At 46.3% G+C, this 27,998-nt stretch overlaps 4 protein-coding genes across 16 annotated transcripts in view; 3 read left to right on the top strand and 1 right to left on the bottom strand.

Annotated features, from left to right (window-relative positions):
• The window catches only part of arhgap33 (Rho GTPase activating protein 33), a 63,207-nt gene extending 57,543 nt beyond the window's left edge, over positions 1-5,664 (bottom strand). For 2 of the 7 annotated variants that reach the window (XM_069185100.1, XM_069185104.1), the window contains exon 1: positions 1,052-1,249. Coding sequence is in view for 2 of the 7 variants with exons in the window: in XM_069185103.1 (XP_069041204.1) it covers positions 3,352-3,402 (51 nt within the window). In the remaining 5 variants the exon portion in view is untranslated. Of the gene's footprint in view, positions 1-1,051; positions 1,250-3,351; positions 3,573-5,601 lie in introns of those variants that run through there. The other 5 variants (XM_069185110.1, XM_069185098.1, XM_069185103.1 and 2 more) reach the window with 5 other exon arrangements.
• Positions 5,240-12,271, top strand: LOC102685421 (interferon-inducible GTPase 5-like). Of its 5 annotated transcripts, none has more exons than XR_001476968.2 (3): positions 5,240-6,002; positions 8,802-10,938; positions 11,452-12,271. XR_001476968.2 is itself a non-coding variant. In XM_015336511.2 (3 exons), the coding sequence occupies exon 2, from the start codon at positions 8,809-8,811 to the stop codon at positions 9,931-9,933; it is 1,125 nt and encodes a 374-aa protein (XP_015191997.2). In that variant the 5' UTR covers positions 5,240-6,002; positions 8,802-8,808; the 3' UTR covers positions 9,934-9,945; positions 10,832-12,271. The 5 variants fall into 5 exon arrangements, 4 of the variants coding, with proteins under 4 accessions (XP_015191997.2, XP_015191998.2, XP_015191996.2 ...); XM_015336511.2 differs by having other exon boundaries at positions 8,802-9,945; positions 10,832-12,271; XM_015336512.2 differs by having other exon boundaries at positions 5,240-5,990; positions 8,802-12,271.
• On the top strand, positions 8,819-16,658 carry LOC107075433 (BTB/POZ domain-containing protein 17-like). 2 transcript variants are annotated; one of them, XM_015336509.2, is made up of 3 exons: positions 8,819-8,904; positions 13,981-14,065; positions 14,852-16,658. In XM_015336509.2, exons 2-3 carry the CDS (start codon positions 14,015-14,017, stop codon positions 16,121-16,123), a joined length of 1,323 nt encoding a protein of 440 aa, XP_015191995.2. In that variant the 5' UTR covers positions 8,819-8,904; positions 13,981-14,014; the 3' UTR covers positions 16,124-16,658. The 2 variants fall into 2 exon arrangements, with proteins under 2 accessions (XP_015191995.2, XP_015191994.2); XM_015336508.2 differs by lacking the exon at positions 8,819-8,904 and adding an exon at positions 11,424-11,509.
• Positions 16,659-17,813: 1,155 nt separating this feature from the next.
• On the top strand, positions 17,814-27,317 carry LOC107080077 (uncharacterized). Of its 2 annotated transcripts, XM_015368727.2 has the most exons (7): positions 17,814-18,401; positions 19,197-19,262; positions 19,464-19,641; positions 20,039-20,096; positions 20,182-20,535; positions 24,041-24,313; positions 25,092-27,317. In XM_015368727.2, exons 4-7 carry the CDS (start codon positions 20,054-20,056, stop codon positions 25,196-25,198), a joined length of 777 nt encoding a protein of 258 aa, XP_015224213.2. In that variant the 5' UTR covers positions 17,814-18,401; positions 19,197-19,262; positions 19,464-19,641; positions 20,039-20,053; the 3' UTR covers positions 25,199-27,317. The 2 variants fall into 2 exon arrangements, with proteins under 2 accessions (XP_015224213.2, XP_015224212.2); XM_015368726.2 differs by lacking the exon at positions 19,197-19,262.
• Positions 27,318-27,998: the final 681 nt, after the last annotated feature.

Below are 27,998 nucleotides of genomic sequence, written 5' to 3'. Positions count from 1 at the left end.
ACTCTTACGAAGTGTCTATTTAAGTCGGACTGATGTCATACCTGAGACGGAAGTTTGCCTACAGACGCAGTAAGAGCCAGCGCTTAGACTTGTAGCTTTGCTTGCGGTTTCCTCTAAAGCTCCGAGTCTATTTTTTACCCCCTGTTCTTGCCTGGTGAGGTCTAGGGTGACTCTAATTGGCGCCATGTGCAGCTCAAGATGGGTTCACTGTGAAACGACGGTGTTCTGTTCATTAATTTTGGTCATGGTTTCAGTTCGAGAGAGGGCCCCGTCACTGCGCCGTCATTATCTCGTCGCGTCTTTCATTCCAGCTCTTTAAAAGGTGTTTTTTTTTTTCACGGCAGAGGAATGTAATAAACATCTGCAAATGGAAGCGCACGAAGATACACAAGCATCGGAACCGTGCCAAAAGAGCGTTAAGATACTAACGTGTGAAACGGGTGGTACAGACTGTTGATCAATAAATACACGCTTGTGCAAAATCACTTCTGTATGAAAACAGTATTATCGCACTTCAGCTTCATCGTTCTGTAATAGAATTAAATACCATCATTGCACAAGAGGATATCATGAAATATACGAATCTATTCTACTGTCCTTGTACATTGATTCCTTGGACGACAAACGCATGCAAACAAAAATACACTTACACCCATTTATAAGGGTGTTTTACTGAAGCCACTCGCTACTTCGCTATAAGTTATAACAGCGGTGTCTCACTTGAGATATGAACCCACAACATACCGGTTTCAAGAACCAGAGTAGCAAAGCAGACAGACGACAAACGCTTTAAGAAAGAATGTGAAATTCTACAGTAATATAACGGTAAACGTATGAGCACATTGTGATCCGTTAACATCTTAACACATGCCCATATGGGTAGATTCTACCAGACAGCTAAGAAGAAAATTGTTATTTACAAATATGCGCTTCGGGTGACTACACTTATGCCAAATGGAGAAATGCCAACAGTACCTACTGCACAAAGTCGGGAAGTTTTTTTCATTTTCGTTTCCAACATCACAAAATCATATTAAACAACAACTCTCACCTGCTTATTCGGATCCGCTTTTTGGATGTTTGTTCAGAAACCCCGATCCAGTTTTCCCAGATTCGCTCTGTTTGACTTCTGGCTTTTCCATTACCGAGTAAAAGGGAACTAAGCCCTTTTTTCTATCGCGGGGATTTTTTTGTCAGAACCGAGAGTGTTTAAGGAACTTGAGTGAAGTCTCATTTCCTCATGTAGCAAGATCAGTTAACAGACACCGAACGCGGTACAGTATGTGCGCGTTTTCAGAACAGAGTGTGTGTTTCACGGTGGGAGTTATGAAATCTTGCTGCATCTCCAAATTAATAATAATAATAATAATAATAATAATAATAGCTTACACTTATATAGCGCTTTTCTGGACACTCCACTCAAAGCGCTTTACAGGTAATGGGGATCCCCTCCACCACCACCAGTGTGCAGCCCCACCTGGATGATGCGACGGCAGCCATAGTGCGCCAGAACGCTCCCCACACATCAGCTATCAGTGGGGAGGAGAGCAGAGAGTAATGAAGCCAATTCATAGATGGGGATTATTAGGAGGCCATGATTAGTGGTGTTTTTCTTCCTATAACCTGTATAAGGTTTAAACAGACTTCAAAATCATAAATTAAAAATCAAATATTCTGTTTCACTCTTTAATGTGGAGATACCTCCTGGATTGACTTTGTCAAGGCCTTTGAGGATTCTGAATACTTGTGTGAGGTCCCCTTGCAAACCCCTCTGTTCCTCAAGACTAAAGAGACTCCAGTCTGTCAGTGTGGGACACTCCCTTCAGACTAAAGAGACTCAGTTCCTCCTGCCTGTCAGTGTGGGACTCTCCCTTCAGACTAAAGAGACTCAGTTCCTCCTGCCTGTCAGTGTGGGACTCTCCCTTCAGACTAAAGAGACTCAGTTCCTCCAGCCTGTCGGTGTGGGACACTCCCTTAAACCCCAGAATGTTGCAATGCATTACACAATTTTAACACAACATTCCTTGCTTTGAATCCAGCACTTTTAAATTTTAAACCAGCTATTCCTCTTTCTTTTTAACTAAACGATTCCCACTGTTGTAGAGAGTATCATGTCCATCATCCTTAATGGTTCTTTTGCTGTTGTAGCAGAAGCTGTTGCTCTTGTAAAGTGCTCTTTGTTTTTAACATTGTGTTTGTCACATTCTATTTCACAATCCTACTGATATGTCTTCCAAATGTAGATGACTTATTATTTTATGTATTATTTATTTGATCATGGGTAAAGTGTTCAACTTGATTATTTAAAGGCTGACTGTATACAGTACTATCTATCAGATTTCTATACAGAACCTGCCACACTGGAGCTCTCCAGGACCAGATCTGAAGACCCATGAAGTAGGAAATAGACACAATATGGGAAAAAAAATAACCTTGTTTCTTTGATATGTCCATGAGAACTATTAAACCAGTTCATATTCAAACGGGAATTCCATTCAAACTCACCACAGTAAGTATGTTTACCTTCAATTGTGAACTGCCACGCCATTCTTTAGTTTTCTTTGCTTGGGCAAATCTACACTTGTCAAGGAGAGTGACTCGTTTATTTTCAATTGCAGTTAGACTGAAGGGATCACCCAGGAAATCCGAAGCACATTGGCCGAGGGGATCCGGCTGGGTCAGGAGGTGTCAGCATTCCGAACTAAACGACGGATCTGCCGAACCTCGACGCGGAGCTCCCACAAGCCAAGCCAGGGCGAGAGATCACCCTGCTTGGGAAGCGTCGGCTACCGCGGTTACAGCGGGCAGAGTTTGAAACGTCGCAGCTCTGGATTGTAAAGACAGCGGTTGAATGGCGCACGGAGTCGAGGCGTTGTACCAGCAGGAATGTCCCCCAATAAGGGAGCAAGCCAGTTGAACATGAACCCAGCCCGACAGACCGCAGGAGGAGGCTAGCGTGGCTTTGAGTCCGGGGCTGATAGAAGTTGGTAGGTGGAAGGGATGGAGGCCACGTTTTAGCCGTGGGACGACACGGACCGCTGAAGTCAGTGACAATCCCCTCCCTCCCTCCCACTTGCCTTCGCGACTTTTCCTGCAGACCTGGGGCCGCTCGACGATTCAAGCGAGCCCCGCGTTTGAATCTGGACCAGCGCGGCGCTCTGAACGCCGCCAACTTTGACCAGCGGATGGGTGATCCGCAAAGCCCGGCTGTCGGGTAGCGAGAAGCGCGCTCACACCCAGCGGCCGTCGTGCCGCCGCCGGGCAGGGCAGGGCAGGGCAGGGCAGGGACGCGAAAGAGCCGGTGTTCGCGCACGCAAAAGCATCCCAAGCGATCAGAAACCAGACGCCTACCTGTTCCGCGTCGCTGCATGGCTTGAGTAAGTGGGAGTGTGCGCTGGTCATCTGCACGACTACTTTTGTTTCCCCCTCCCAACAACGAGTGGAGGGACGCTGCTTCTCTCTCTCTTGAAAAGAGGAGCCAGCTAGACTTACGATTGGCTGCTGGGTTTATTCTTGCCACAGAAGAGGAAACGCTAGACCCACGGGTGAACCGCAGGCGCTGGGCCCTTAAAGCGGCAGACGGGCGTTTTCGCGATAGAGACAGCGATTTGAAACAGTGAATAACAGCGCCACTCCGCTGCTCTAGAGAGTCAGCGTGTGCGATGGTTTCCTTTCCTGTAGGACTCCCGAATGACTGAATCCGATTAATCAGTTGGCTCCCAGGCCAGCCTGGCACTCCTGGCCCGGAGAGGCCGTCCCCTGCTTCATCAGTTAAGGGTTCACTTCCAGAGGCAAGCCGATCCTGAAGACGGCGTGGAGCGCGTCAGCTGCTCCTGTGGCCGAAAACGACATTGATCCGGGTTTGGGGGGGGTCAGAAATCGAGGATTTAGGGGTGACTCCGAAAACTGCGAAGTTGCGACAAGTCCAAAATAAGGACAATGCACAAGAGCCCGCCGGTTTTTTTAACCGCCGCAAACGCAGTGTCTGATATCGCGAGATCATTCGGGTACCACCTTAATTACTTAATTAGACTGGTAAAACGGAGATCAAAAGTCAGATTACGTGTTTTGCTTCCACCTTAATTAAAAGCGAGTTGAAAACCGTCCGCATAACATGTTGACCTTACTTCAGGGCTGGCGTATTCTTCCATGACCTTTATACGTGCTGGTTAGGTGACCTGGTGTCCCTGTGTATCAGCGCTGTGGTGGACTGGAGTCCTGTCCGAGGCGGCAGTCCTGCCCGCCGAACTACCCCGAGCTGCTTCGGGTGGACTCGGGGATTTCCGCTGTGTCCATCGCCGAGCGATGACTCGGGATTCTCCAGCGGCCCTATATTGCCACCTCGTGGCGAGCATTTGTTTAACCAGAAGGATTAAAAGACCCGAAGAATGTATAAAGATCCTGGTCACAAAAGATCATTCCACCTCTCCGGCTCAAATATGAAAAGCTGTTTTAACATTTCGGATTTTATTATTATAAAATGTATTAGCCGTCGCAAGGATTAAAAATAAATCTCTCTCTGTTCTTGCCAGCAGCCATATCACCCTGCAACTCACACCTGGCAGCCCACTGAAGATAAGCAGGTTTGAGCCTGGTCAGTATCTGGATGGGAGACTCCTGGGAAAAACTAAGGCTGCTGCTGGAAGAGGTGTTAGTGGGGCCAGCAGGGGGCGCTCACCCTGCGGTCCATGTGGGTCCTAATGCCCCAGTATAGTGACGGGGACACTATACTGTAAACAGGCTCCGTCCTTCGGATGAGATGTAAAACCGAGGTCCTGACTCTCTGCGGTCATTAAAAATCCCAGGGCGTTTCTCGAAAAGAGTAGGGGGACATCATCCAGGTGGGGCTGCACACTGGTGGTGGTGGATCCCCATAACCTGTGAAGTGCTTTGAGTGGAGTGTCCAGAAAAGCGCTATATAAGTGTAAACAATTATTGTTGTACTCATCCTTCTACATTCACCTACTTCAATAGATACAATGATGTGAAGGTCTAACAACTCCCGTCCGTGTCACCCACTTTTCCTGGGAAAATATCTTTGCTGCCTCCAAGGAACAAAACCACTCCTCGCCCTCATCTCCTAGTATCTCACGCCCTGATATCCCAATGACGACATAGTACCTCTCGCGTGCCCAGCGTGACCACGCGATAGCGCCGTGCAGTTTGAGGCGGTGGGACCGACTGCACGTACAGTATAACTGTTCACCACGGGACCATCACTGCCCACAAAACTACAGCCCACAAAACTGGTCCTCGTGCTTGTAAGGATTCTGTTCGCGTGTGCTACCAAATGGCCCGATTTCACGGTGACGAGTGATCATATCGCCGTCCCCGTCGAACGGACATCCGTACAAATTCTGCAGCGCTGTACAGCGATCATTACACCCGAGTGCCAGCCAAGCTCACGGTAGCTTCTAGATGCGCGCAGTGCACAACGTAAACAGGTTGCACATGCACTGAAGTGAGCATCGCTTTGAGCATTTCCACTAAGATAATTCGAAAAGCATGTCGTCATCACGAGATAAGGGGGGCTGTTTTTTTCTGCTTCCCTTGTTGGCAGCAAAGCGCTTCCGTACCAGATTACTCATAGGAGCTGGATACCAAGTAAGAAGAAATCCGGATTCCTGTGAAACCGCGGTCTTCTTGGACTGCAGGGAAAAGCGTGCGAAATTCATGTTGCAGCTGTTGGTTTTATTTTTTGCTGTTAGTTGTTAGCTGTTACCGAGCGCACAGAGCAAGACGAAACACGCAAACTGTGACGTCAGCGACTAGGACCGGATTTTATAGTCATGTAATAGGCATAGTCATGTTAATCTGCTTGATTAAACCAGCATTGCGAAATTGAACAGGTCGCGGATGGCAGATTCGTGCGGCAACGCGAAAGAGCACTAAAACGGAAGAATAACGTGTCGGCATCGGTGTTCACTATTTGTGTGCACCTTTTTATATTGTATGTGAGAGAGGAACACCCGGTTCTACGTGAGTTCAAGGTAATGATACAGGTGAGTGTACTTTACAAGAGGTTAAGGATCCTTAGAAGGGCATCGCTGATAGTATTATGTACGATTCTGGTCACTACGGTGTCGAATCGATATTGCTGCTCTGGAATGACAGTCGGATATAATGCGGGGATGAAAGGTATGTCCTGCGCTGACAGACTGAAGGAACTGAACTGCTTTAGTCTTGAACGGAGGAGACGACGGGAGTACCTGGTTCAGGTATTCAAAATCCTCGAGAGCAGCGACAAAGCCAAGCCGACCTCTTCAGAATCAGCGGTGGACACGAGTGGAAATGACACGGATGAGCATGTATATCTGAGAAGAGAGCTGAAGTGGGGTGGGGGCTTTTTTTACACAAAGAGTTGGGGGATTATGAACAAGCTAGCCAACCAGGCTGTTGAAGCTGATAACCTGGTTTTGTTCAGGCGACGGCTAAATGGGATTCTCGGATCGATTGGCTGCGAACCTTCCGAACGGGTTAGAAAAGCCAAAAGGCATTTTCTCGCTTGGGAACCCTCCGTTTCTGGAGCGAAAGAACGAGCCAGCAACCCACAACCGCACAGAGTAACTACACAGCATATAAAGCGAGTAAAAATGGACGCTACAAATGTGCTCCTGTGTATTTAATATTCAGCGTTAAGATTAATATCAGTGTGAAGTGAGGATATTAAGAATGTCAAATACGACTCTTTCGAGTAATTCGAAAGCTCGGTTTCTAAGAAGGAACTCTGTGGGTGTGGCAAAACCTAAAGCGATTGAGCCACCAGCTCTTCAGAAACGAACTTTATTCTTTCATGGTTTTACGCTCAGAAAGACTGTACCGATACAAACAGGAGGCGGAAAGAGAAGTATGTATTTTTTTTTTAAAAAAATGTTTGCTACGATGAGTATTTCTGCCCGTCTACCAACGTCGATTTTTGTTTTTAAACTTGCCCATTGCAACGGAATGAAACCCGGTTGGAAAGGGTCCGGGTCGGCGAACGGAGAGCGGCGACGCGAAACGGTGACAGCGATATCCAAAGCGGCGGCTTTGTGGCGGGTCGCCCCGCACTTGAGATGACTACAGAGGCGTACGGTGGCTGTAAATGTCGGGAGTCGTTCGAGGCATTAATGAAGATCGCTCTTCACGCGTCTTTTATTTCAAAGCCGGTGCAAGTGTCCCGGAAAAAAATATGTTGGTTCTCAAGAGTTTGCGGATTCGGCACAAACATCTGTCGAAGATTTTGTTTTTTTTCTGCACACAGGCAGCAAGCAGGAACATAAGCACAGCCCAGGGGCATTTATTTGGAGACCCTCGGAGATATTAAAAAGATATTGCGTCCCTGCTGTGCGGAATACAAAAACATGCGCAATAACAGAATTATTTCCTGTTCCGTCGTTAAAACGAAAAAAGCAATTACACAGACGGGCTTCGTGAGATAGGAAAGGGCTTTTTTCTTTCCACCTAACACGAAAACAAAAACAGAAGAGGTCCGGTATGCATTTTCGTTCGGATGAAGTCTAACAGCGTCCCTAATTCAAACCCGAACCGTACTTCTGTGGAAATGAAGTAGTTTACTCCCGGACCACAGCAAATTGCAATACGGAAATTCAGGGTGTATTAAAACACACTTATAACCTCGCTTCTTTCGCCTGTAGTCGTCAGATTTAACACATAAAAAAAAAGGTTTCTGCTTCCATGTTTTTTTCGAAGTCTGTCTCATTCCACATGAGAAATGACAGAAACGAGGAAACGGTGTTTTTTTTGTCTTTCCCAGCAATATTCCTAGAAGACGTCCGTGCTTTTTGTATTGTACAAATACAGTGAATAAAAATAATAATTTCGAAGTCGCTGGACACCTGCATTCCCAGGAAGAAAGGAGAAGGAGTGTCTGTGAGCTCTGTGAACGTGTAGCGGGGAAGAATGTTTCGCTCCAAGGACACGGAATCTTCTGTCCGCTACACATTCAACAGCCTTATCAGGCAGATCTGAAATACACCCGTCGAGACACATTGCCTTCTAATCGTTTGACTTTTTACAACCGGCTGGGGTGGGAGGAGGTCTCTAGGGATGACGTCCTGACTGCTCAAGGGACCGGCGGGGTGGAAGGACTCGGGGTGACGTCACACTCGAGGCGCTTTCTCATTGGCGGAAGCCGCTCCCGGTCGCTCGCGCAGGTCGACGCCCGGCTGAGTGAGGAGCAGCCGAGCCCTGCGTCACGCGTGAGACACGGATCGAATCTATTGCTCGACCTGGGGATTTACCTAACGGGAGCGGCACAGCGTGTGAGGTGTCGGTATTTAAGGACGAGGAGAAGTGGTTAAACGTTTTAAAAACCGGATAAAGAGTTCAGTCAAAGGATTCAGTTTAACCAAAGTCATTAGGAATTGATTTGGAAAAACTAGACATGGAGAGCGCCTGGGATATAGGATGTAGAGATAACCGTTCAGAAACAGTATAAATACTAAATTCACGGGGTCCCACCCTTCGTTTCATTTTCAGCATCGCATTAGGGCTCCAGTTGCCGACGATTTTACGGTGCTGTTGATCGGGCCAGTGAGTCTGATGCCCATCAATTTCTGACGTCACCCTGACAGACCGAGAGTGGGATCTAATGGGTGTTAGAGGGTAAAACGTAGGTTGACGTCTCTGCCCAGGTGTTTAAAATCCAGGGCCCAAATTGAGCGTGCCACAGTTCTCACGTTTCATTTCAAGAGCATGAAGGCCCAAATGTCAGACTGCGTTTACTTGTTTTAGGAGATCAAACGGATCGCAGAGTCTAAGAGCTCACCTGATGCAAGACGTTTTCGTTTTGTCTTTAGCTGCGCCATGACGGAGACGTCGAAGAAGAAGAAGAAGCTGAAGAACGCGACGGAGGCCTTGGACAAGAGCCAGCTCGACGCCAAGGAGGTGATCGCGGACCTGGTGAGCAACACCACCAACATCGCCGTGGCGGGGGAGCGGGGCCGGGCCAAGTCGTCCTTCATCAATGTCGTCAGGGGCCTGAGGGACGACGAAGAAGGAGCGGCCCCCGGCGGTCAAGAGGAACCCGCCGCCGAGCCCACCAAGTACCCCAACCCTAAGTATCCAGACGTCCGAATCTGGGACCTGCCAGCACCCCCAGCGCCGGACTTCGACCCGGAGGAGTATCTGGAAGACATGAGGCTGGGTCGCTACTGTTCCTTCATCATCGCTGCTTCGGAGACCATCGATCACAGCTACTACACGCTCTCCGCGGCTGTCATGGCAACCAACAAACCCCTGTACTTCATCATTCTGGCCTCTCCGGGGGAATCTCCAGAGTGCCTGCAGGAGAGGAAGAGGCGCAGCGTGGAGGGCTTCAAGACGAGGGGGATGGAGGCGCCCAGGCTGTTCCTGGTCTCCTCCTGGGCCCTGAGACGTCTGGAGTTCGTGGACCTCCTGCAAGCCCTGCAGACGGACCTTTCGGAGATGAAGATGAACAAGCTCCTGATCTCCCTCCCCGCCTTTGCGGCCCCGGTGCTGAGGATGAAGAGCAAGGCCTTCAGGAACGACATCATGAGGGAGGCCCACACCTCCGGCGGGATGCCCGCTGTGCCCTTCCTTGGCGTGGGCTCCAAGCCGGACCTCAGGGGCCTGGAGACGCTGCTCACCAGGATCCGGGAGTCCTTCGGCCTGGACCGCGCCTCCCTGGAGAGGTTGGCCAAGCAGGTGGACCAGCCCGTGGAGCAGCTCAGGGCGGCGCTGTCGTCTGAGATCTCCTCGGAGGTCAGCAGGAGCCTGGTGAAGAAGCTGCTGGCCCAGGTGAAGAGCCAGGACTCGGCGGCGGCCAGGGTGCTGGACTCCTCCCCCGCAGGGGGGAAGAAAGTGAACAAACGGTTCTCGGCCAAGTACAGGATGCTGAAGTCCGCTATGGATGAGCTGGAGAAGGATGCGGAGGCTGTCCTGGAAAAAGCCTGGGGTGGAAAAGATTAGAACATATGAGTGGTAAAGTCTAGAATAACAGGAGTGGGTTCAGCTCTCTCTTCCACAGCCAAGATGAATGTGAAGAAGTTGACTGACACTTGTCTCCTTCGGGTGTTCAGTGGTGAAAGCTCCTGAGGCAGTTATATAGCACAGTAAACCCTTTGTTTAAAAGGCTAATATGGGGGGCGGGGGGTGGTGTTTGGTAAATCACAAATGGCATTTTCTCAGCCAAAATATGAGAAATGTTTATTTACTATATATGCTTTTTGGATCTTTTGATCTATGCTCACAATTGCAACGACCGCAGTCAGTGAAAATTGTTCCTGTGCCTATTTTGGACGTAAATATGCAAGCTATTTATTTAATGTGTTGTAAATAGACTGTATAAAATTTGCTTAAGCATACAGAACAGCCTTTGTAGGCAATTGACCTACACAAGTGATATGCCTGAATTTTAAACCTATGCAGTGTTTATTTTTACGTTGTTTTATTATTTGTGCATTTTTCAGTTATTGTGGGGAAGTCAGCGTTTCTGAATTTAATGGAAAAAAAAAACCCTTTAGCAGATTTTGTCCGTTAAATAAGAAGTCTGTTAAAGAGAAGTACGTTAAACCACAGGTTTACTGTATTCATGTAAGCTTGTTCCTTGCCTATCTTTGGGCTCTTAGAATTGCAAACTTATTATTACAAAATCTGTTACCTTGTTTTGCTCAAGGGGCTCTTTATTTTGCACTTTTAAAACTAACATACAGTAGATAAAGCATTCCTAAAATTGATAGCTCATTAGGAGGCAGAGAAGAAATGCTTATGCAAAATAATACAAGGACAAGTCTTTTTATAGAGCACGATTTTCAGCACACTCTTTGATCACTTGCATTTTCTGTGGTCTGCTTGATATTAACACAAGCTAACCTGCTGGCCTAGTCTGTCCAGTCGAAGGCATCGGTGAGAAGGTGTCCTCAACTGGCTTTTGACAATGGACTCCTGAGACACGTGAAGAGACAGGTCTGCTAGGTACTGTAGAGCTCTTTATGGGATGAGATTGATGAGGGTTAAAGGTTATGGTATTAATCTGAATCTTGGGTAAGAATTTGCATTCCAGTGAACGTTCATGTTCCATGTTCAGTGTCAACTCTGGATGTCTGTAATAAAGCAGCAGGGCAGGAAAGGACGGAGAGAGAAAAACAGAAGAAGGCATAACAAAAGGAACATTCTCCCCTTCATGCTCATGTTTCATTCCACAAAGAAATCCAGATAAAACCCAGACTGTGAACATCTGTAAGGTTAAACATCACCTTGCTTGGTCTGTCGTCTCACGAACGGACAGTTTTTGTATTTCCTGACTTGACTTTGTGAGGAACAGTCATATCGAAAGTGAAGGTGTAAAACCCGCCTTTTGGTTTTGGTCAGCTGACTGTCTGACTCGGGGACAACAGTCAAGGATACATTGTACTCCGCACGACATAAATCATTGAAAGTGTTTTTTTCTCATAACTAAACTCCGCCATTCCTGCCCCCCTTTCAAAGCTCGAAGCAACAGAAATCACTGCTAGCAAGCTGGGGGACTTTTCGCAGGAGTAAACTGGTAAGCAGAGCTTCCGTCAGGAAAAAAAAAGCGTCTCGCCATCCAGGTCTCACACCGCGGGCCAGCGCGAATTGTCAGCTCGACGTTACCTGCAAGATGATTCATGAATATTGCTCAGAATTTGACTGATGTTGAACCCTGTAGACGTTATTTAAAAAGAGAAACTTTATTCTTAACCAACTAGGTTCGAAAAAAAAACTGAAAAAAGTGCTCTCCTGCCAGGAGTTTGAACCGCAGGCGTACAGCTGTAAATGTAAATCTTGTAACCTGGTGTCTTCCGTTAGATCGTTTACAGCAGCTCTCACTGGCAATGATAAGCAAGTGTTTCATCTGCTACACATTGAAAAACTACTACATAAACTAGAAAAAAAAACAGGTTTCCTTGTTTTAGACAGTGTGCCACAACATACAGTACAGTGTCTTTAAAAAGTCCTTTAAAATGACTTGAAGATTGCAGTCCATCAACCGCCCCCCTCACAATTGAACTGCGCTTGAACAGTTCTGTGAGGAGGGGTGGACAAACATGGCCAAATCTTTGAGTGCTGAATTGGTACAGACCAATCCAAACTGAATTCTGGCTGTCATTCCAGCAAAACGTTCTTCTACAAAGTACCTCTGCACGCACCAACTCAGGGGGGTGTACATGTATCCAACACAACGCTCTCGATTTTCAGTTGTAATTATTTTCCCGAATGCTGGAGCATGTGTTTTTCCCCTGGAGGTTGTGTGTCACGGTGTGTAAATAAAAGGTCAAATACATTTCGATTTTAATGTGTCTTGATTTCATGCTGTTAGGCCACAGAGTGTGATACGTTAGAAAGGGTGTGTAGGCAGTAAGCAAAACAACAGTGAGCAAATCTGGCGAGATCTCCTTTTAATGTCTTCCCCCAGTAAAGGAATTAGGAGATGAGAGAATTGCACACAATGCACAACATCCTGGCCCTGAATATCAATAATAAAGACATTATGAAATGCCCCGTGTGGTTTGAACAGGGAAGTGAAACAGCACATTTGAGCTGGAGAAGATCTCGTGGACAACACGTACAGAAAACCCTCTCCTTTGGTTGCGTTGTGACTATTTGAATATGCTTGAGAGCCTGCAGTCTTGGAACTACACCGCTCACGGATACCAAAGTTTCATATGTCATGAAAATAGAATATTCCACCGCCGGGAAGGAATTGTTTAACTTGCTGTCACAAACTGCATGCAGATACCCTTGCGTTCCCACGAGCACCCACGAACTAACCTCACGCACTTTGTCTATTTAAACTCGCGCTCTGCAACCTGTCCTCGCTCACTATTGGGTTTCCTCAGCCTGAGCTGTGTATCTAGTTAGCGATTGTCCCCGCCTCCTCGTTTGTTCTTGTGACCCCCTGGATTTCTGACCCGCCGCCTCTGATCTCCAAACCTCGCTCTAGCCTCACGACTTGGATAACGTTCGCCTAGGAATTCAGCTTTCTCTCTCACTCTCCGCAACAGGGTCTTTTCCTACCTTTTTTTCCCCTTGGAGTACGTGACACTTGCATTTATTCAGCTCTAGCGAAACAATTCCCGTTGGCACTCCGTACACGGCCTTCCCAATGCCATCTGTCTGCAAGGCTCGTGTCACTCAAAGGGCTCTTCCTCCACTCTGATTAAGTAGATCATGGAGCCCCTGCTTGTCTCTGGGACAGCAGAGGGGGTTGGCTTTGCAGCTCCCCCTGTGACACATTGACATGCAGACTCCAGTGGTGGTGAATCCATGTGGGATGTAAGCACACCTCTCCCACTATTTTAAAACTCCTAAAATGCCATTTTTATTCCGGGGCGTCGGAAAGCAAATCAGATTATTGGCTACAGAAACTGGAACCTGGCATGCACATTCGTCTCCCAGCAGAAAATAGTCTTCACCTGGTCAGTGTCACGATTATAGTCCCCCCTCCTTAAGGGTGCTCCAGCCCTTTCACGTGAGACTTTATTCTGTGCACCTGTTTCATATTCCCAGCCCACCTTAAAAGCCAGGCGCTGACGCTTATCCGGGCTCTGCATCTGGTTTCCGTACCGTGCGAGTCCGGGACCTGGAAGCGCCTGGTCCCGTTAAGGTTTTAATCTCGGTTCCCGTTCCTGTTCCCTGTCTGCCGATTCCGACCCGGCCTTCGTGTTTTAATTCCTTGTTCTGATGGATCTCCTGGTTTTGGACTTACCCATTTGTTTGGATACTCTCTAAGGACTACTCTTTTGGATTGTTCGCCTCGGCCACACCTCCCCCGTGCACCAGCGCACCTTGGACACGCCCCCCTGTCTTCAGCCCCGTATTCCTGCATGACGTTTCCCCAGTGTTTCCCCACTCCGTCGGATTGTGTCGTCCGCATAGGGTCCGGAAAGAACTGTTCGTCACAGTCAGGTTCTCCCTTAGCATATTCATAGGATATTCTCTAAAACCTCAAATTTAAAACTTAAACATTTCTCCCGCACTCTTTTCCTTCTCCAGGCACACATTCTCAGGCTCTAGACTGGAGAGCCGTATGAAGAAACACAGGAAAGCAGTGGAACCCGTGGAGGAGAGACCTGAATTGGTAAGCACACGGAGTCTTACAAGCAAGCGTCTCTCGACGCGCGGGGCTTCTAAAGGCGCAAGAACTGTCTCCTTGCACGCGCTGGGGAAGACGCATGCCCGCGCCAGGGATGTTGCGTACAGGTTTGAATGGACAAGATCCCCTTCAAACGGATCGGAAGCCAAGTTAAGTTGCCTTTAGTGCTGCTGTTGTTTTTGGAAAAGCTGGAGTACGGGAGGCGGCCTGCTGGTTCACACTGCACTCTTGAAAGCACCAGCTGTGAGCCTGAGGAGAGCAGCAGGGACTACAGTACCCTGTGATGGCCTTGGGCCTGTTGACTGCCAAAAAGAAACCCTAGAACAAGAAAAAAGGAATTGGAACTGAACCAGGCAGTGCAACAGACTGATCTGTTCATTTCTACCTAAGATGTTTCCAAAGAGATGCAATAAGAACCTTACATTTAGCTTTATTGGAATTTTGGTCATAGTTCAGGTTTATACTGTAATGCAAACCTGTTACTTTAAGCCTTACAATCTATAGAGAACATCCTTTACATCTGCATAGCCACAGTCTGATACAAAGGAGACAGATTAGCCACAAAGCACAGTGAACTTGCCATGAGTAATCTGTTTCACTTCCTAAAAAGTATTTATTTATTCCTTTATATGAAGGTCAGCATTATCAGTTCCACAATTAAAACATCTACTGCATTCAACTGGGTTAATTTAGACTTGGGTGGATTGATTCCATTATTCAGTGGGAAACTGCAATGTATTAACATGGCTTTTACTGGTTTTCCTGGTGCAGGAAATGGATACAAAGATGCCCTCCGAGACCCTAGACAACCACCAAGAGATCATGGAGGAGCTCTGCCAGCTCTTTAACAGTGAGGATTTCTGCGACGTCCAGCTGGTCATCAATGAGAAGGTCTTCCTGAAGGCCCATCGAGTCATCCTGGCTATCGGCAGCGACTTCTTCCGCAACATGTTCTCCAACGACTCCTGGCAGGAGAGCAAGCAGAACGTGATCCAGCTGAAAGAGCAGGACAACTGCGTGGACTACTTCCAGGACTTCCTGCGCTACTTCTACACTGGCTGCATCACAGTCAATGCGGAGAACCTCTTCCCCATTTACATGCTCTCGGATAAGTACGGCGTCCTGGCTGTGAAGCAGGGCTGTGAGAAATTTGCCCTGAAGAACGTCACCAATGGTCCCATCAGCCAAGCCATTGCCTGGTGCCAGCAGGCAGCATACATGAACTTTAAGGAGCTAGAGGAAGCATGCAACAAATTCATCGCCTTGAACATGATGGCTGTTGCCAAGTCCCCAGAGTGGCTCTCTCTAGAGCCGGAATATCTCGATTCCCTGCTGAGCCGGCCCGATCTGGTGGTGGAGAGCGAGTTCGAGCTGTTCCGAGCCGTAAAGAGGTGGTTGTCGCAGAACAAGGGCCACGCCGACGAGATTCTGAAGCACGTCCGCTTTCCCTTAATGGCGCCCGAGGACGTGTACGACCCCGGCTTCCTGGATACGCTACCCGAGAAAGTGAAGGAGACATTCTCCTCCCAGAGCGTGCTGGTCTACCAGGTCAACTCCCTCCCCATCGAGACCATCAGCTTGTTTCATGATGTGCTGTCGCCTCCATTCTCCATGCGGCTCTACACCTCTCCAAATTTCGGCTGCTCCCGCAAGATGAATAACTTTAGCTGCTCGTCCAGCGTCTCCATTGAGTTCTCTACGCGGCTGTTTCAGTTGAGGACCTCCTGGAGCATCACAACTCAGGGAAGCTGTCAAGACCGTTACCGTGGAAACCCGTGCACCAGCAGTGCGTGCCCGTCCTGGACGTGCCGAGTGAAAGAGTGCAACCTCAGCGGGGAGAACCATGACCATAAGCTGTGCCTGCTGCTGTACAAAAACATTGATGAGAAGTGGCTTGTGTGCCACTACAAAACGTACGACATTCCTCACGGACAAGACGTGGGGCTGGGGAACCTGGTCAGCAAGTCTGAAAGAGAGCAGTGCATGTACAAAAACACAATTTTCGCCCATTTCATTGGGAAAACACTTTGGAAGAGGCCTTAGGAGGAGGAGGAGGCCAAAAGGCTCATGGCTGTATCAGCTAGCAATGCCTGATTGATTGTTTTGCCTGAAATCTTTCACCCCCATTCCATTGAAGTACTAGAGTCCACTGACCATGGTCAGTCAATATTATTCTTATTTAGCACCTTTTAATCCAGAATATTCATGGCACTTGAAATCAATTATATACATAAAAAACTACAGTAAACAAGAAATACAGTAGACGTTTATATAGTATATAGTATAAATGTGAAATTATAAGAAGGAAATTAAAAACGGATGGCCATTGAACAGTCAGCTTTGAGGCAAGATTTAAAAACATGAATAGAAGCTGTATTTTTAGTAAGGTCAGGAACACCAGGGTCCAAAGAGGAAGGGCTGCTGCTGAAAAAGCCTGGCATACAGTGTGAAAATCCTGGGAATGTGGATGAGCCTAGAGCCTGGACCAAGTAAAAATGATATAATGAAAAAAAAATATATAAATGAACAGTTATTATCATTGTCATTGTTATCACCATTAAAGTTATGATATACTGTACAGTAGTCACAGTTTGTTTTTATTCCTGAAAGGCATAGAAGAATAGAAGAAACCAGAAAGGCCAATATTACTATTTTAATTCCAAATGGCAACATTTTGTGTTGTAGCATATGACTTAGCATAAGATTTGTGAAATACGAAGGGTGTCGTATTTATTAGTACTGAGAAAGGGAGGTGAGGAAGGAGTTACTTTGCCAGCCTTTATATGAGGGTGTTCCCCAATATCAGTTAGGAAACAGTGGTAGTGTAGTGGTGGCAGATGGAACTGTATTAGGCAATCCATCCATTTTCAAGATCTGCCCAGTCCAATGTAGGGAATTCCTAGGGCTCATATTTGTAAGACTTTTCATCCCAGCAGATAGCAGTGCTCTGCACAAAGGACTGCTTCACCCACCACTGAAGAACAGCACCCATCTTGGGGGCGGAAGGTGGCTCCAGGGTTTACACACCACTCTTACAAAACGTATTCCTGATGACTCGTTAATGATCATAAGTAGTCGGGGTCTCAGTTTAAAGTTTCATTGAAGAGACAGCTCCTCCTATAGCACTGTGTTTCCCCGTCCCATTTAGAAATTGTGGTCCAGGAGGGATGACCAGCAGGGGGCGGTCTTCCAGCACCACTTCAACCAGCTTTAACCTGCTTTTCCCCGGAGGTCTCCTCTCCCCGTACTGATCAGACCCAGCCCCTCTTAGTTTCCAAGATCTCACAAGACCAGTATGTAAGGAGAGCAAGCAGGAAGATTGCACATAGTATATCATGACAATGTTAATAGGATATGGTAGTAGAGAATAGAGGAGCTTATTGCCACATGTTTGCTTTTGAGTTTGTTTCCAATGATCTAAAAACCACTAAATTGACCAAACCATTGTTTTGCCCCAGAGAGAAAGCGATAATTGAAGTAGTGATCCATAGGACCTGCTTGAATGGAGGATCCCCAGAAACAGGGTGATTCACCCCAAGCCTTTAAGGTGAAACTCAGATATCAAAGGGCTCAGCAATGTGCACAGGAAAGACTCCAGCAGCCCTGCAATATTTTGCTAAGCATGCACAGCTGTGATATCCACTCAGCTAGCCCCTAACAACTATGCACTGCCTTTGGTACACTTCGTATTTCACAATCCCATTGGAATTCTTGGTTGCGCCAGGACATGCACAATACCGCAGACAGCACCACACAATGTAGACAGTACATTACAGAACAGTACATAACAATCGATAGTACGTACAGTCAACAAACAACAGAAAGACTAAATATGTGAGAGAGAACAACAAACACATGGTAGATCAAGTCAACAGTTTATAGTGCAGAGGTGCATTGAGTTCTAAGGCATTGCAACGAGCTGTTTATGGGTAGAAGCTTCTCTCTCTCTCTAGTGTCTACTTAGACAAAGTATTACCTAATTTCTAACAAGTCTCCAGTCTCAGTGCCCAGAGTCTATGGGGCAAGGTGTCAATTCTATCTGAAGTGAGCATTCCTGCAGGACGTTTTGTTTATCAGCATCCTGTACAACATTTTCTTGCAAATGTGTGTCGTGTGTGTGTGTGTGGTAGTCGGGGAGGAGGAGGGAGAAGCGATCAAAACGATTCAGAGAGAACGGACAAAGAGGAGGAGAAGAAACTGTGGCTTGTTTTCAGTTTGAAGAAATATCTTCGAGGCCAGTGAGGGCAGGATGCTAAACCCACACAGCACTGATAAAGAAACAAACCTCGTCAACTGCTCAAGTCTTGACTCATAACCTGAGGTAAGTGCTTAAAAGATGTGTTGTTCTGTTTCAGACAAAATGAAATAGAAAGTTGAAGACGGGCTATTTGATCATATAAGTGGTGCCTAAACTCAGATCGCCATTGTTTGTTTCTTTCGGACGAAAAGTCTCTGACCAGCATAGCAGAACTTCCTGTGAAGTGTTTAGAAAACAATACAGCCATACAAATCTACTCTACTACTGCTCGGACAGCTGCTTGTTTGAAGTTTGGGAATTTCAGATTAAAATAGAACTCAGGGCTTTAATATGGTCCCTGATATAAGATTTGTTTTTAAAAAATGTTTTGGTTTTTTTTTTATTTCCTGCAAAATAAAGTGTATTTTGCAAGTGTATAGAATGTCTCATACTGTGAAAAAATAGAAGATAGGTAGCCAATGTTTGGTAATCCACAAGGCCGTAATGTAGAGATTATTCGTGTTATAGCTGTCATACAGAGCCGTTACTTTGATCGTGACAAGCTATCCGTAACTGGAACAAAACAGCCATATTCATTCTGTTCTGTACTTAAGAAAAGAACAAAGGACTGACACTTTCTTTGCCTTTTCTGTGCCTTTCCCCCGCCAGGCACAAGTCTCTTGGTTTTGCTCGTTTGGCAGGTCTTGGGTCATTTTCCAATGATCAGTTTGACTCAGGAAAATTGATCAAACTCGCCTAATTGGTTTAATCACGTTCGTCAGCTGTGTAGAGGCCAATCAGGGCTGCGGAGCGTGCTTGTTTTCATTTCTCCTGATCTCTGGACCACGAAATTGACCAGACCATCCTTTTGCCCCAAAGAGAAAGCGATCATTGTGAAGTGGTGATCCATAGAACCTGCTGGACTGGGGGATCCCCAGAAACAGGGTGAGTCACCCCGAGGGTAGGAGATGCTAGAGGCCTTTCAGATGAAACCTCGGATATCAAAGGGCTCAGCAATGTGCACAGGAAAGACTCCACCAGCGCTGCGACGTGTTGTGTGTTTTTTTTTTGCAATGTTTTGCTAAACGGGCACAGCTTTGATTGATCTCCACTCAGCTACCCCTAACTGCCATTGCATTGTCTTAGGTACACATCCAGGGGTGACTCAGACCTATAAAGGTTAACACCTACAGACGCTTTGAAGCTACAACTCGCCAACAGAAACGCTGGAAAAGACCACCCCCACCTTACCCATCGGCCTCGTCCCGTCTTGTTTTTCAAAGAGCCGCCTGCCATCTTCTGCTCGGCTCTTGTTTTCGCCCTGGTAAGTGTGATCGGATTGTTAAGGGATAGCTATCGGCGAGTCAGGGGGAAAGATGGACATGCTCTCTGTGGCTCTGTGGGGTTTTAAACTGGTCATTTGTTCTCACAGAGCCAAGCGAATCCAAAGCAGGGACAGTCTTGTGAATGATGGGAACCTGCCAGCGGGGACTCAGGGCTGCCCATCTGGAAAGTGGGCACTCAAACCACGAACAGCCTCTCAGACTCGTTTTTTTGTTGTCCTGTGAACAACAAGGCGATTCTTAACGACAGCGGTTAAACATCCGGGGTCCAATTTTTCTCACGAATCTGTTTTTAGATGCGTTTCCACTAAGGACAACTCCCCCCCCTCGGGATCTGGAAACCCCCCAAATTAACATTGATCTTTCTTCTTTCCGTAGCGGGTTTTCAGAACCATGTGGAAGGCTGTGTGTCTCGCCGCCGTGGTGTGCTGCAGAGGTAATAACGTGTCGTTAACTGCATCGTTAGCGCGACGGTGTCGTTGGCGACAGCTGCAGGTGATGAGTCTGTTTGTGGGTTGCAGTGGCCCCGGCTCTGGAAGTGCTCCAGCCCGCTGTGGCTTTCGCCCTGCGCGGGGAGACAGCTGTTCTGCCCTGCTCCATTTCTCCCGGAAGCGCGGCCGTTGAGCGCAGGATTCCGCAGTGGTACTACGGTCAGCGGGCCAACAAGACGGCCAACGTCTATCCCGAGAACGAGCTCTCTTCCGCTGAGCACAGGGGCCGCGTCGTGATGAACCCCCGGGGAGACGACAGCCTGTCCCTGGAGATCCGCGGCGTGCGCCCCGGAGACCACAACACCTACTACTGCGCGCTCTCCTGCCTCCTCAACCAGACCTACTACCGGCTGACGGGGAACGGCACGCTGCTCTTCGTGCACGGTAACGAGAGGCCGAGACCTGGAGTCTTATCTGTTAGCCTGAAATATAATAATAATAATTGCTTACACTTATATAGCGCTTTTCTGGACACTCCACTCAAAGCGCTTTACAGGTAATGGGGACTCCCCTCCACCACCACCAGTGTGCAGCCCCACCTGGATGATGAGACGGCAGCCATAGCGCGCCAGAACGCTCACCACACACCAGCTCTCAGTGGGGAGGAGAGCAGAGTGATGTAGCCAATTCATAGAGATGTGGCTTTCACCTAGACACAAATGAATCTACAATACAAGAGCCGTTTTTTTTGCGTAAAGAGCAGATGAACCCCTGTAGTGCCTTTTTTTTGGGGGAGTGCAGGTCCCCTCAAAAGAGTGAAGGCTCCGAGCTGTGGTGTAGGGTTCAAAACAGCCACTCGGGGGCGCACAAGATCAAGACCCGAAGTCAAATATAAAACCGTTACCGAAAACATGGAAAACGTGAGATAAAAACGACGAGGTGATGTTTATTATTGTTGTTTTAATCATGGCTTGTAAAAAGGAGCAATATGTTTTAGTTCTGACAATAATAATAATAAACCTTATTTTATATAGCGCCTTTAAAGGTGGCTTCTCAAAGCACACAAGATTTGCACAATGGAAAGGAGACACAATGAGAGGAGAGAGTAAATGGGGGTACTGACTAAAGTAGGAGCAAAGGTGCCAAAGGCGCCAGGCCAGGCAGAGCCTTAAAGGTGAGCAGGAGGATTTTGAAGTCACGAAACCTGACAGGAAGCCTTTGCAAGGACTCCAGGATAGGAGTAATGTGATCACTTGCACTGGACCTGGTCAGGATTCTGGCTGCTGAATTTTGGACATACTGCAGTTTGTTCAATGTGGATTTCAATTCGGGAGAAGACAAATGTTTTGATCAACCTTTCAGCAACAGTTAGTGATAACACAGGACATAGTCTGGCGATATTTCTGAGGGGAAAGAATGATTTTTTGACAATATATTGCACATGTGGGTCAAATGTCAAGCCTGGATCAAAAATAATGCCCACGTTTTTCGATTTAGACTGAAGCTCCAGTACAGAACCATCTACAGATAGGGGTACAGGATTGTTTTTTATGAAGTTGATGGGTGGTGCCAATAAGCATGACTTCAGTATTGTCACAGTTTAGATGAAGGAAATGTTGAGTCATCCAAGTGTTTATGTCAGAGATGCAATTAGAATAGAGACAGCCACATCAGTGTCAGGTTTGGTATGGATGTAGATTTGAGTTGCGTCAGCATAGAAGTGATAGTTGGGGCCATGTGATTTAAAAAGCTGACCAAGTGGAAACATGTAAATGCTGAAGAGCAAGGGGCCCAGTATCGAGCCCTGAGAGCAACAGCTGTCAGGCTTCATGGTACTAATGGCTTTACATTTTAACATAGATGATTTAGAGGAGGTTACAATCAGGGATATGGGCAAGGTTTGGAAAAGCTGGAAGTAATTCATGTAGCCTGTCTGCCTTCTCTTCTTGACCCGGTTTTGTCTTATGCTGGGGCTCTTGTGAGCTCCGGACATGCACATCTCAGACAGAGACTTAATTGTTGGGAAAGTTTAGAGAAGAGTCTCAGAGGGAGACTCTGTTGTGAAACCAATTAGCATCGTAGCCACCTTTTTACCAACAGAGAGGGCCTTGGGGAGAAATCTCGTTAGCAAAGCTTCAGCCCACTCAAAAGGGAGACTCATTTCCTTGCAAGCTGAAAATAGAGATCTCTCTTATGTGTGCTTATTGTGCAATTCGTTATCCTTATAACCATTTTCCTGTGTTTGAACTTATTTTACACGTACTGTAAAGCACTTTGAGATGGAACTTCAAAAGGCTATAGGAAATAAATTGTATTATAATAAGATTCTAATTGTTTTAATTAACCTCTCCCCAAGGGGGCGCCATAAGGCTGATCCTCTACAGTCCTATTATGTTAGACTGCAAACTCTCTCAACTTAGGGGCAGAGCGGTGGCTCTGTGGCTCAGGATCTGTGCCTGTGGCTGGAAGGTTGCCGGTTCGTATCCCGCGGCTGACTGAGGAATCCTACTCTGTTATTATAATACAATTTATTTCCTATAGCCTTTTGAAGTTCCATCTTAACCCAACTGCTCCAGGGGCGCTGTACAATGGCTGACCCTGCGCTCTGACCCCAAGCTTCTCTCCCTGTCTGTGTGACTCATGGAAAGCAAGCTGGGGTCTGCAAAAAGACAAATTCCTAATGCAAGAAACTGTATATGGCCAATAAAGTGATCTTATAATTAAAAGTCCCATCAATTACACTAGTAGCAGCCAAGAGCTTAGGAGCTCTCTAAGGTGATGAGCCTGCCCATTGGCCACATTCCCTTCCATGTGAATCTAGTTACAATCAAAATGAGGCTTTCCAGTCTTGAACAGAGAAGACTGGGGGGACCTGTATTAAAAATCATCAAAGGCAGAGGGCCAAACAGACTGGAGGGCACAAACGGAAACTGTGCAGATGTGTATTTTTAACTGAGAACAGGAAGCCCTTTACACAGGGGAGTGTGGGAGAAGCTACACAAGTATACTGCCAAAGCCTGTACCCGGGCATCTTGCAGGAAAGAGCTAGCGGAGATCCTTGAATCCAGCTCAAATGGGACAAATAGCCTCCTCTCATTGGTAACCCTTCTTATGTTGCAGTTTGTCTGGGAGAGAAAGGGGGTTTGCAGAAAAAATAATTGATTCATTTTACGACAGCCATACAGTAAAATTGACTGTGAGTTTATTGTTATTTTGTTTTACAAATCAATGGAAAAGGTGCACCTCTAACAGGTTTCCAAGAATATACATGGAGGTCAAATGCATTGTAATAATCTAATAAGCCAGCTCTCACTCCCTACAGTATGTGTTGTGGCAATGCTTCAGACAGCTGGGCACACGTACCAAACCCATTCCTAGTGTGACACTCCCAGGGGTTGGGTTGCTGTAACAGGGTCTTTACAAATATTGGGGTCCAGAAAAATGGACACAAAAGCCGGTAGAAGCCAGAGTTATATTTTCATTTAGTGAAAAATTAGCAAACCACAAATACAAGCAAACAATCAAAATCACTTCTTTTGTCCCCTCTCTAGTGATACTGCTGGCCAGCTCACAACATTACCAGCTTCCTAAATACAGTTTCAAAAAGTCTCTTTCCCAGACTCATAAAAAATACTCCTAAAAACTCACAGATCCACACAAGTTCCAGTTCAGCTGATCACTTCTTTCTTCCATCTGGTGACATCACACAGAAAAGATCTATGTTCTATTCACAAACAGCTGATCAGACCATTACTAAAAGCCTTTACTTCCTGGTTTCTGAACTATCACCTGACCACTTGTTTCCTAGCGACTGGTCAGGTGACCGAGGGCAGCAGCTCATTCCCCACAGCATTCTGGGGAATATAGTTCAGATAAGAATCTCCATCTTGTCTGAACCTACTGCCTTTTTACAGTAGGATTACATTCACAATTGTTTCCTCTCTAACAGAGCCCATCCAGATGTCTCAGTCTCCTTGCTTGGGGAAGAATATTACCCTCTCGTGTCGTGTTGTGGTTGCCAGGCCTGATAAAGTGCAGCTGGTCTGGAGAAAAGTCAATACCTCACTGACGGCAAGGAGTTTTGTGCAATATGTGCCGGACAGTGGAATGGTGGTCATAAAGAGCCAGCTGACAATCTCCAGTTCTGAGGAGGTAGAGACCTACACCTGTCTTCTGATGTACGACTCCCACCTCCGCCTCCCAGGAGAAAGCATCTCAATCAGTAAGGAGCTAGACTAAAATCAAACTCGTTCTGCTTCGAGATGAGAATGCTATGCTGTTCTGATGTGGGTCACTAGGGTCATGAATAAAAAAATAATTGTGCTTAATTCTCCAGATAAACCTGTAATGCTTTATTTTTTAAGGCAAATGGTAGCTTTTAATAAAAAAAACAATAGTTTGTTTTAAATTATGGGTCTTATAAAGGACATATTTGGCTTTTATTGCAGATAAAGGGTGATAACCATTGACACAATCTTTATATGTAGGATATTAGTCCATTTATTCATCCTTCTATTTTCTAACCACTTTATCCAATGCAGTGTCGTGGGGAGCCTTACAGCAAGCAATGGGAGCAGGGTGGGGTACACCATGGATGGGATGCCAGTCCATTACAGGGCACACACAGACACAGACAGAGACACAATCACACTGGGAAATATTTTCTCAGAAGCCAATTAACCCACCATAGTGTCTTTGGACTGTGGGAGGAAACCGGAGCACCCGCTAGAAATCCACATGTATACAAGGAGAACGTGCAAACTCCCCCCTGACAGCACCCCAGGTCCGGAATTGATCGTAGGGGCTCTAGTGCTGTCAGGGACCACTGCTAATCACTGCGCCACCACGCTGCCCTACAGTTAGAAGCAGAAATCCACAAATCTAAATCAAATCTAAACCCCTTTCAACAACGATCCTCCGTCGCTCCAAACAGATCATGCTGAAATGCCTCGCTCGGGTCTTGTGTCGGCGACTGCAGCGCTCTGTCTCCTCCTCTCCAGGCTCCATGAAGCCGCCGGTCCTGCTGTACATCGCCAGCCTGATCATCTCCCTGCTCACCCTGCTGGCCGTGGCCGGCGTGCTCCTGTTCCGGAGGGTGTGTGCCTGACCTCTGACCCCAGAAGCGTGACGCACAGAACGAACTCGAAACCTCTTCTTGCCTGGCGAGCGGCCAGAACCAAAAAAGCTGCAGTTTGGGTGGATTTCAGAGACCGTGACTGCCTGCCCTTCACACGCCACTGCCCTGTGATTTCCAGTCTGCTCTGTCTGCTCACAGCGTTTCCTTCATGCTCACACAATTCTATTCCCTATACATTTTCTATACAGCTACTTTATCACCTACACTGTTGAATATGTCTCCTATGATCTTCTAATTCATGCCATTAGAATTATGTCCCCTTCTGTTAAGGGAAGAGGTTACAGACTGGATGGAGTTCAGCTGTATGAGACTGACCTTTGCGTGAAGAGATGACTTTTTCTGGTTGGTACAATATTATTCTCATGTTTTACATCCTCAAGTTTTTAAAATAGCAGTTAATCATCTTTTAAATCGGTTGGTTTATACTTTGCTTGAATGGCTAATTTTGCAGAGCCTACTAATGGTTTATTTAATCCACTATTTTCACTGAATGTATTATTGTGAAGAGTGTGCTCGCTTTGTGTACTTACATACAAGCAAGAATAGAAATATGAGTTTGATCAACAGACTGATCATACTTGATACCAGAAATGATCTATTATCACACAAAAGAGTTTCTACAAGTACTGCCTTGCAGAACAGTTCATCGTTTGATTGCTTTCACAAAAAATGTACATGTCCAACAAATTTTTGCAAGACACAAATTCAAATCTCTGTACTAGAGACAAAAATCAGTTCTGCGAGACTCACTGGGACTCTGTTTGTCACACCAGAAAAAAAACAGACACCAGAAAGTGTTGAGCTATACTGTACCATGCGTAAGCAAACTGCAATGACTAAATTGTTCAGTCACCAGTCATCATAGATCATACATAAAGAAGGCCGCCAGTGACCTAGGGCTGGAGGGAGACACTAGCGAATCTATTCAGAAACGGTTTTACGTGACTAGAACACACTCTTAGTGAGGCTGCGAGTTCTATCTATGTTTTAATTTTTTTTATCGAAGGAATCGACTGCAAACAAATGTAATTTATTTTGAAAGGGGTCGGACGTTGCGGGCCGCAGGTTGAGACCCACTGGCAGAGCATGCATAGGATACATTCAGGTGACAGCATCGCGAAACCCTCCCAGTTACAAACAGCTCAAACATTGAAACTCACCGAATTCGTTAGAGCCGGTGTGTGCAGTTGAAAAGCAGCGTCCGAACCGCATTCGTTCCCAAGATATAGCGAAGGTGTGTGTCCTCACTCAGCTCCCCAACAACGGCACAGGAGGACAAAAAAGATGAGAGTTGAAAGTCGTATCTGAAGTAATTTCGCTTCGATATCCGGCACATTCCTTATCGGGGAAACCACGTGACCTGATATAATGACCTTTTCTACGAAACAGAAGTCGAGGACTAGGAGACATCGCGCACACTTCAGCTCTGCATTAAGTGATAGACGCAGAACAGCTAATGTACTTGATCACTGAATACGACGGAGCTTGGTATCAGTGCACTTGAATATATTTGCTCCGCACAACTTCGAAGAATTGATATTGAAAGAGAATTGTGTTTTAACTGATGTCAACACTTGCAAATTGGTTTCTCGGTCTTTCCAGGCGTGGAGTGTCGCTTATTTGTACATTTTGGGCGCATTGGTGTGAATAGTAAAATAAATCCAGTCTCCAATATCTTAAATATCTTAAAGTAACCACAGGAGTTGCCGTTTTAGCCTTAAGGAGGTAACTTTAGGAAGCAATTCCATTTTCAAGGTTTAGAATGAGCAATGTCCTACATTGAAACACCAGACCACACCAGACCTGGCTTCTGCATTTTGTGAGGGACACTGTACTGAGTTGACCTTAATTACAAATCAGCAAAATTTGAAAGTATGTGTACTTGCTCCTAAAACTATGTAGAGAGTATCTTCCATATTGTATTGTGTTTGAACTGGAACATTTTTACAATTATACACATTTCTCTTGTCAATCTGTAATTTATAAAAACTATTTGCTATTGTCCTGTACAACCAAAGCTAGCCACACCTCCTGTCCTCTGTGAATTAGAGAGAAAAATAAACATAAAAAGTGAGATTTTATGTCTGTACATATTATAGCTAACTGTGAACTCACAACTGCTTCCTCGGGTTTTACTTTTTTGCTCCGTTCAGGGATAAAGCAGAGTGGCCATTTTAGTGAGTTCAGGCAGCAGAAACCCCATTTAACCCCATTTAATAATAAATGAAGGGACACCCTATACACTATAGGCATCTGTACATCTAACCCTCCCACATCTACACACAACACAAAACCCCAGTCAGAAAAACCGCAGGTGCTGAATGTGACACAGAAGGGGTCACAGAGGTACAAATAAAGGTTAATTCCTTGCTGAAAAAAATAGAAAGGAGAAACAGATATGTGGCTGTAGAGCCTTCTTCAGGTGTGTGTGAGAGAGAAAGGTGATGAGAATTTAAAGAAGACAGAGTATAGAGTAGGGTAAGAATGGGCAGCCCACCACTCAAATATATTAGGGTCAGTCCTACAGCAGTACTCAAAATATCATTGAAATAGGAGCAAAAAGTGGTCTGGAAAACCACTTTCCAAAAGGTATACCAGAAGAGTCACAGAGTCACTATTTTGAATGTAGAGTGTGGACAGGGGCTTCGTGTTGCTCTCTATATAGAAACAGACAGAAACATGGGGGTTGATATTTTGCGACCCTCTAAAAGCTAAACAGCTGTTTCTTTTGTACTGCACATTTGTTTTACCTGTGGAGCAACAGGTGTGT

Source organism: Lepisosteus oculatus, chromosome 27 (genome assembly GCF_040954835.1).
Source record: "Lepisosteus oculatus isolate fLepOcu1 chromosome 27, fLepOcu1.hap2, whole genome shotgun sequence".
Lineage (NCBI taxonomy): Eukaryota > Metazoa > Chordata > Actinopteri > Semionotiformes > Lepisosteidae > Lepisosteus > Lepisosteus oculatus.
The sequence above is the reverse complement of the archived record's forward strand: the minus strand, read 5'-3'. Positions and strand labels throughout refer to the sequence as shown.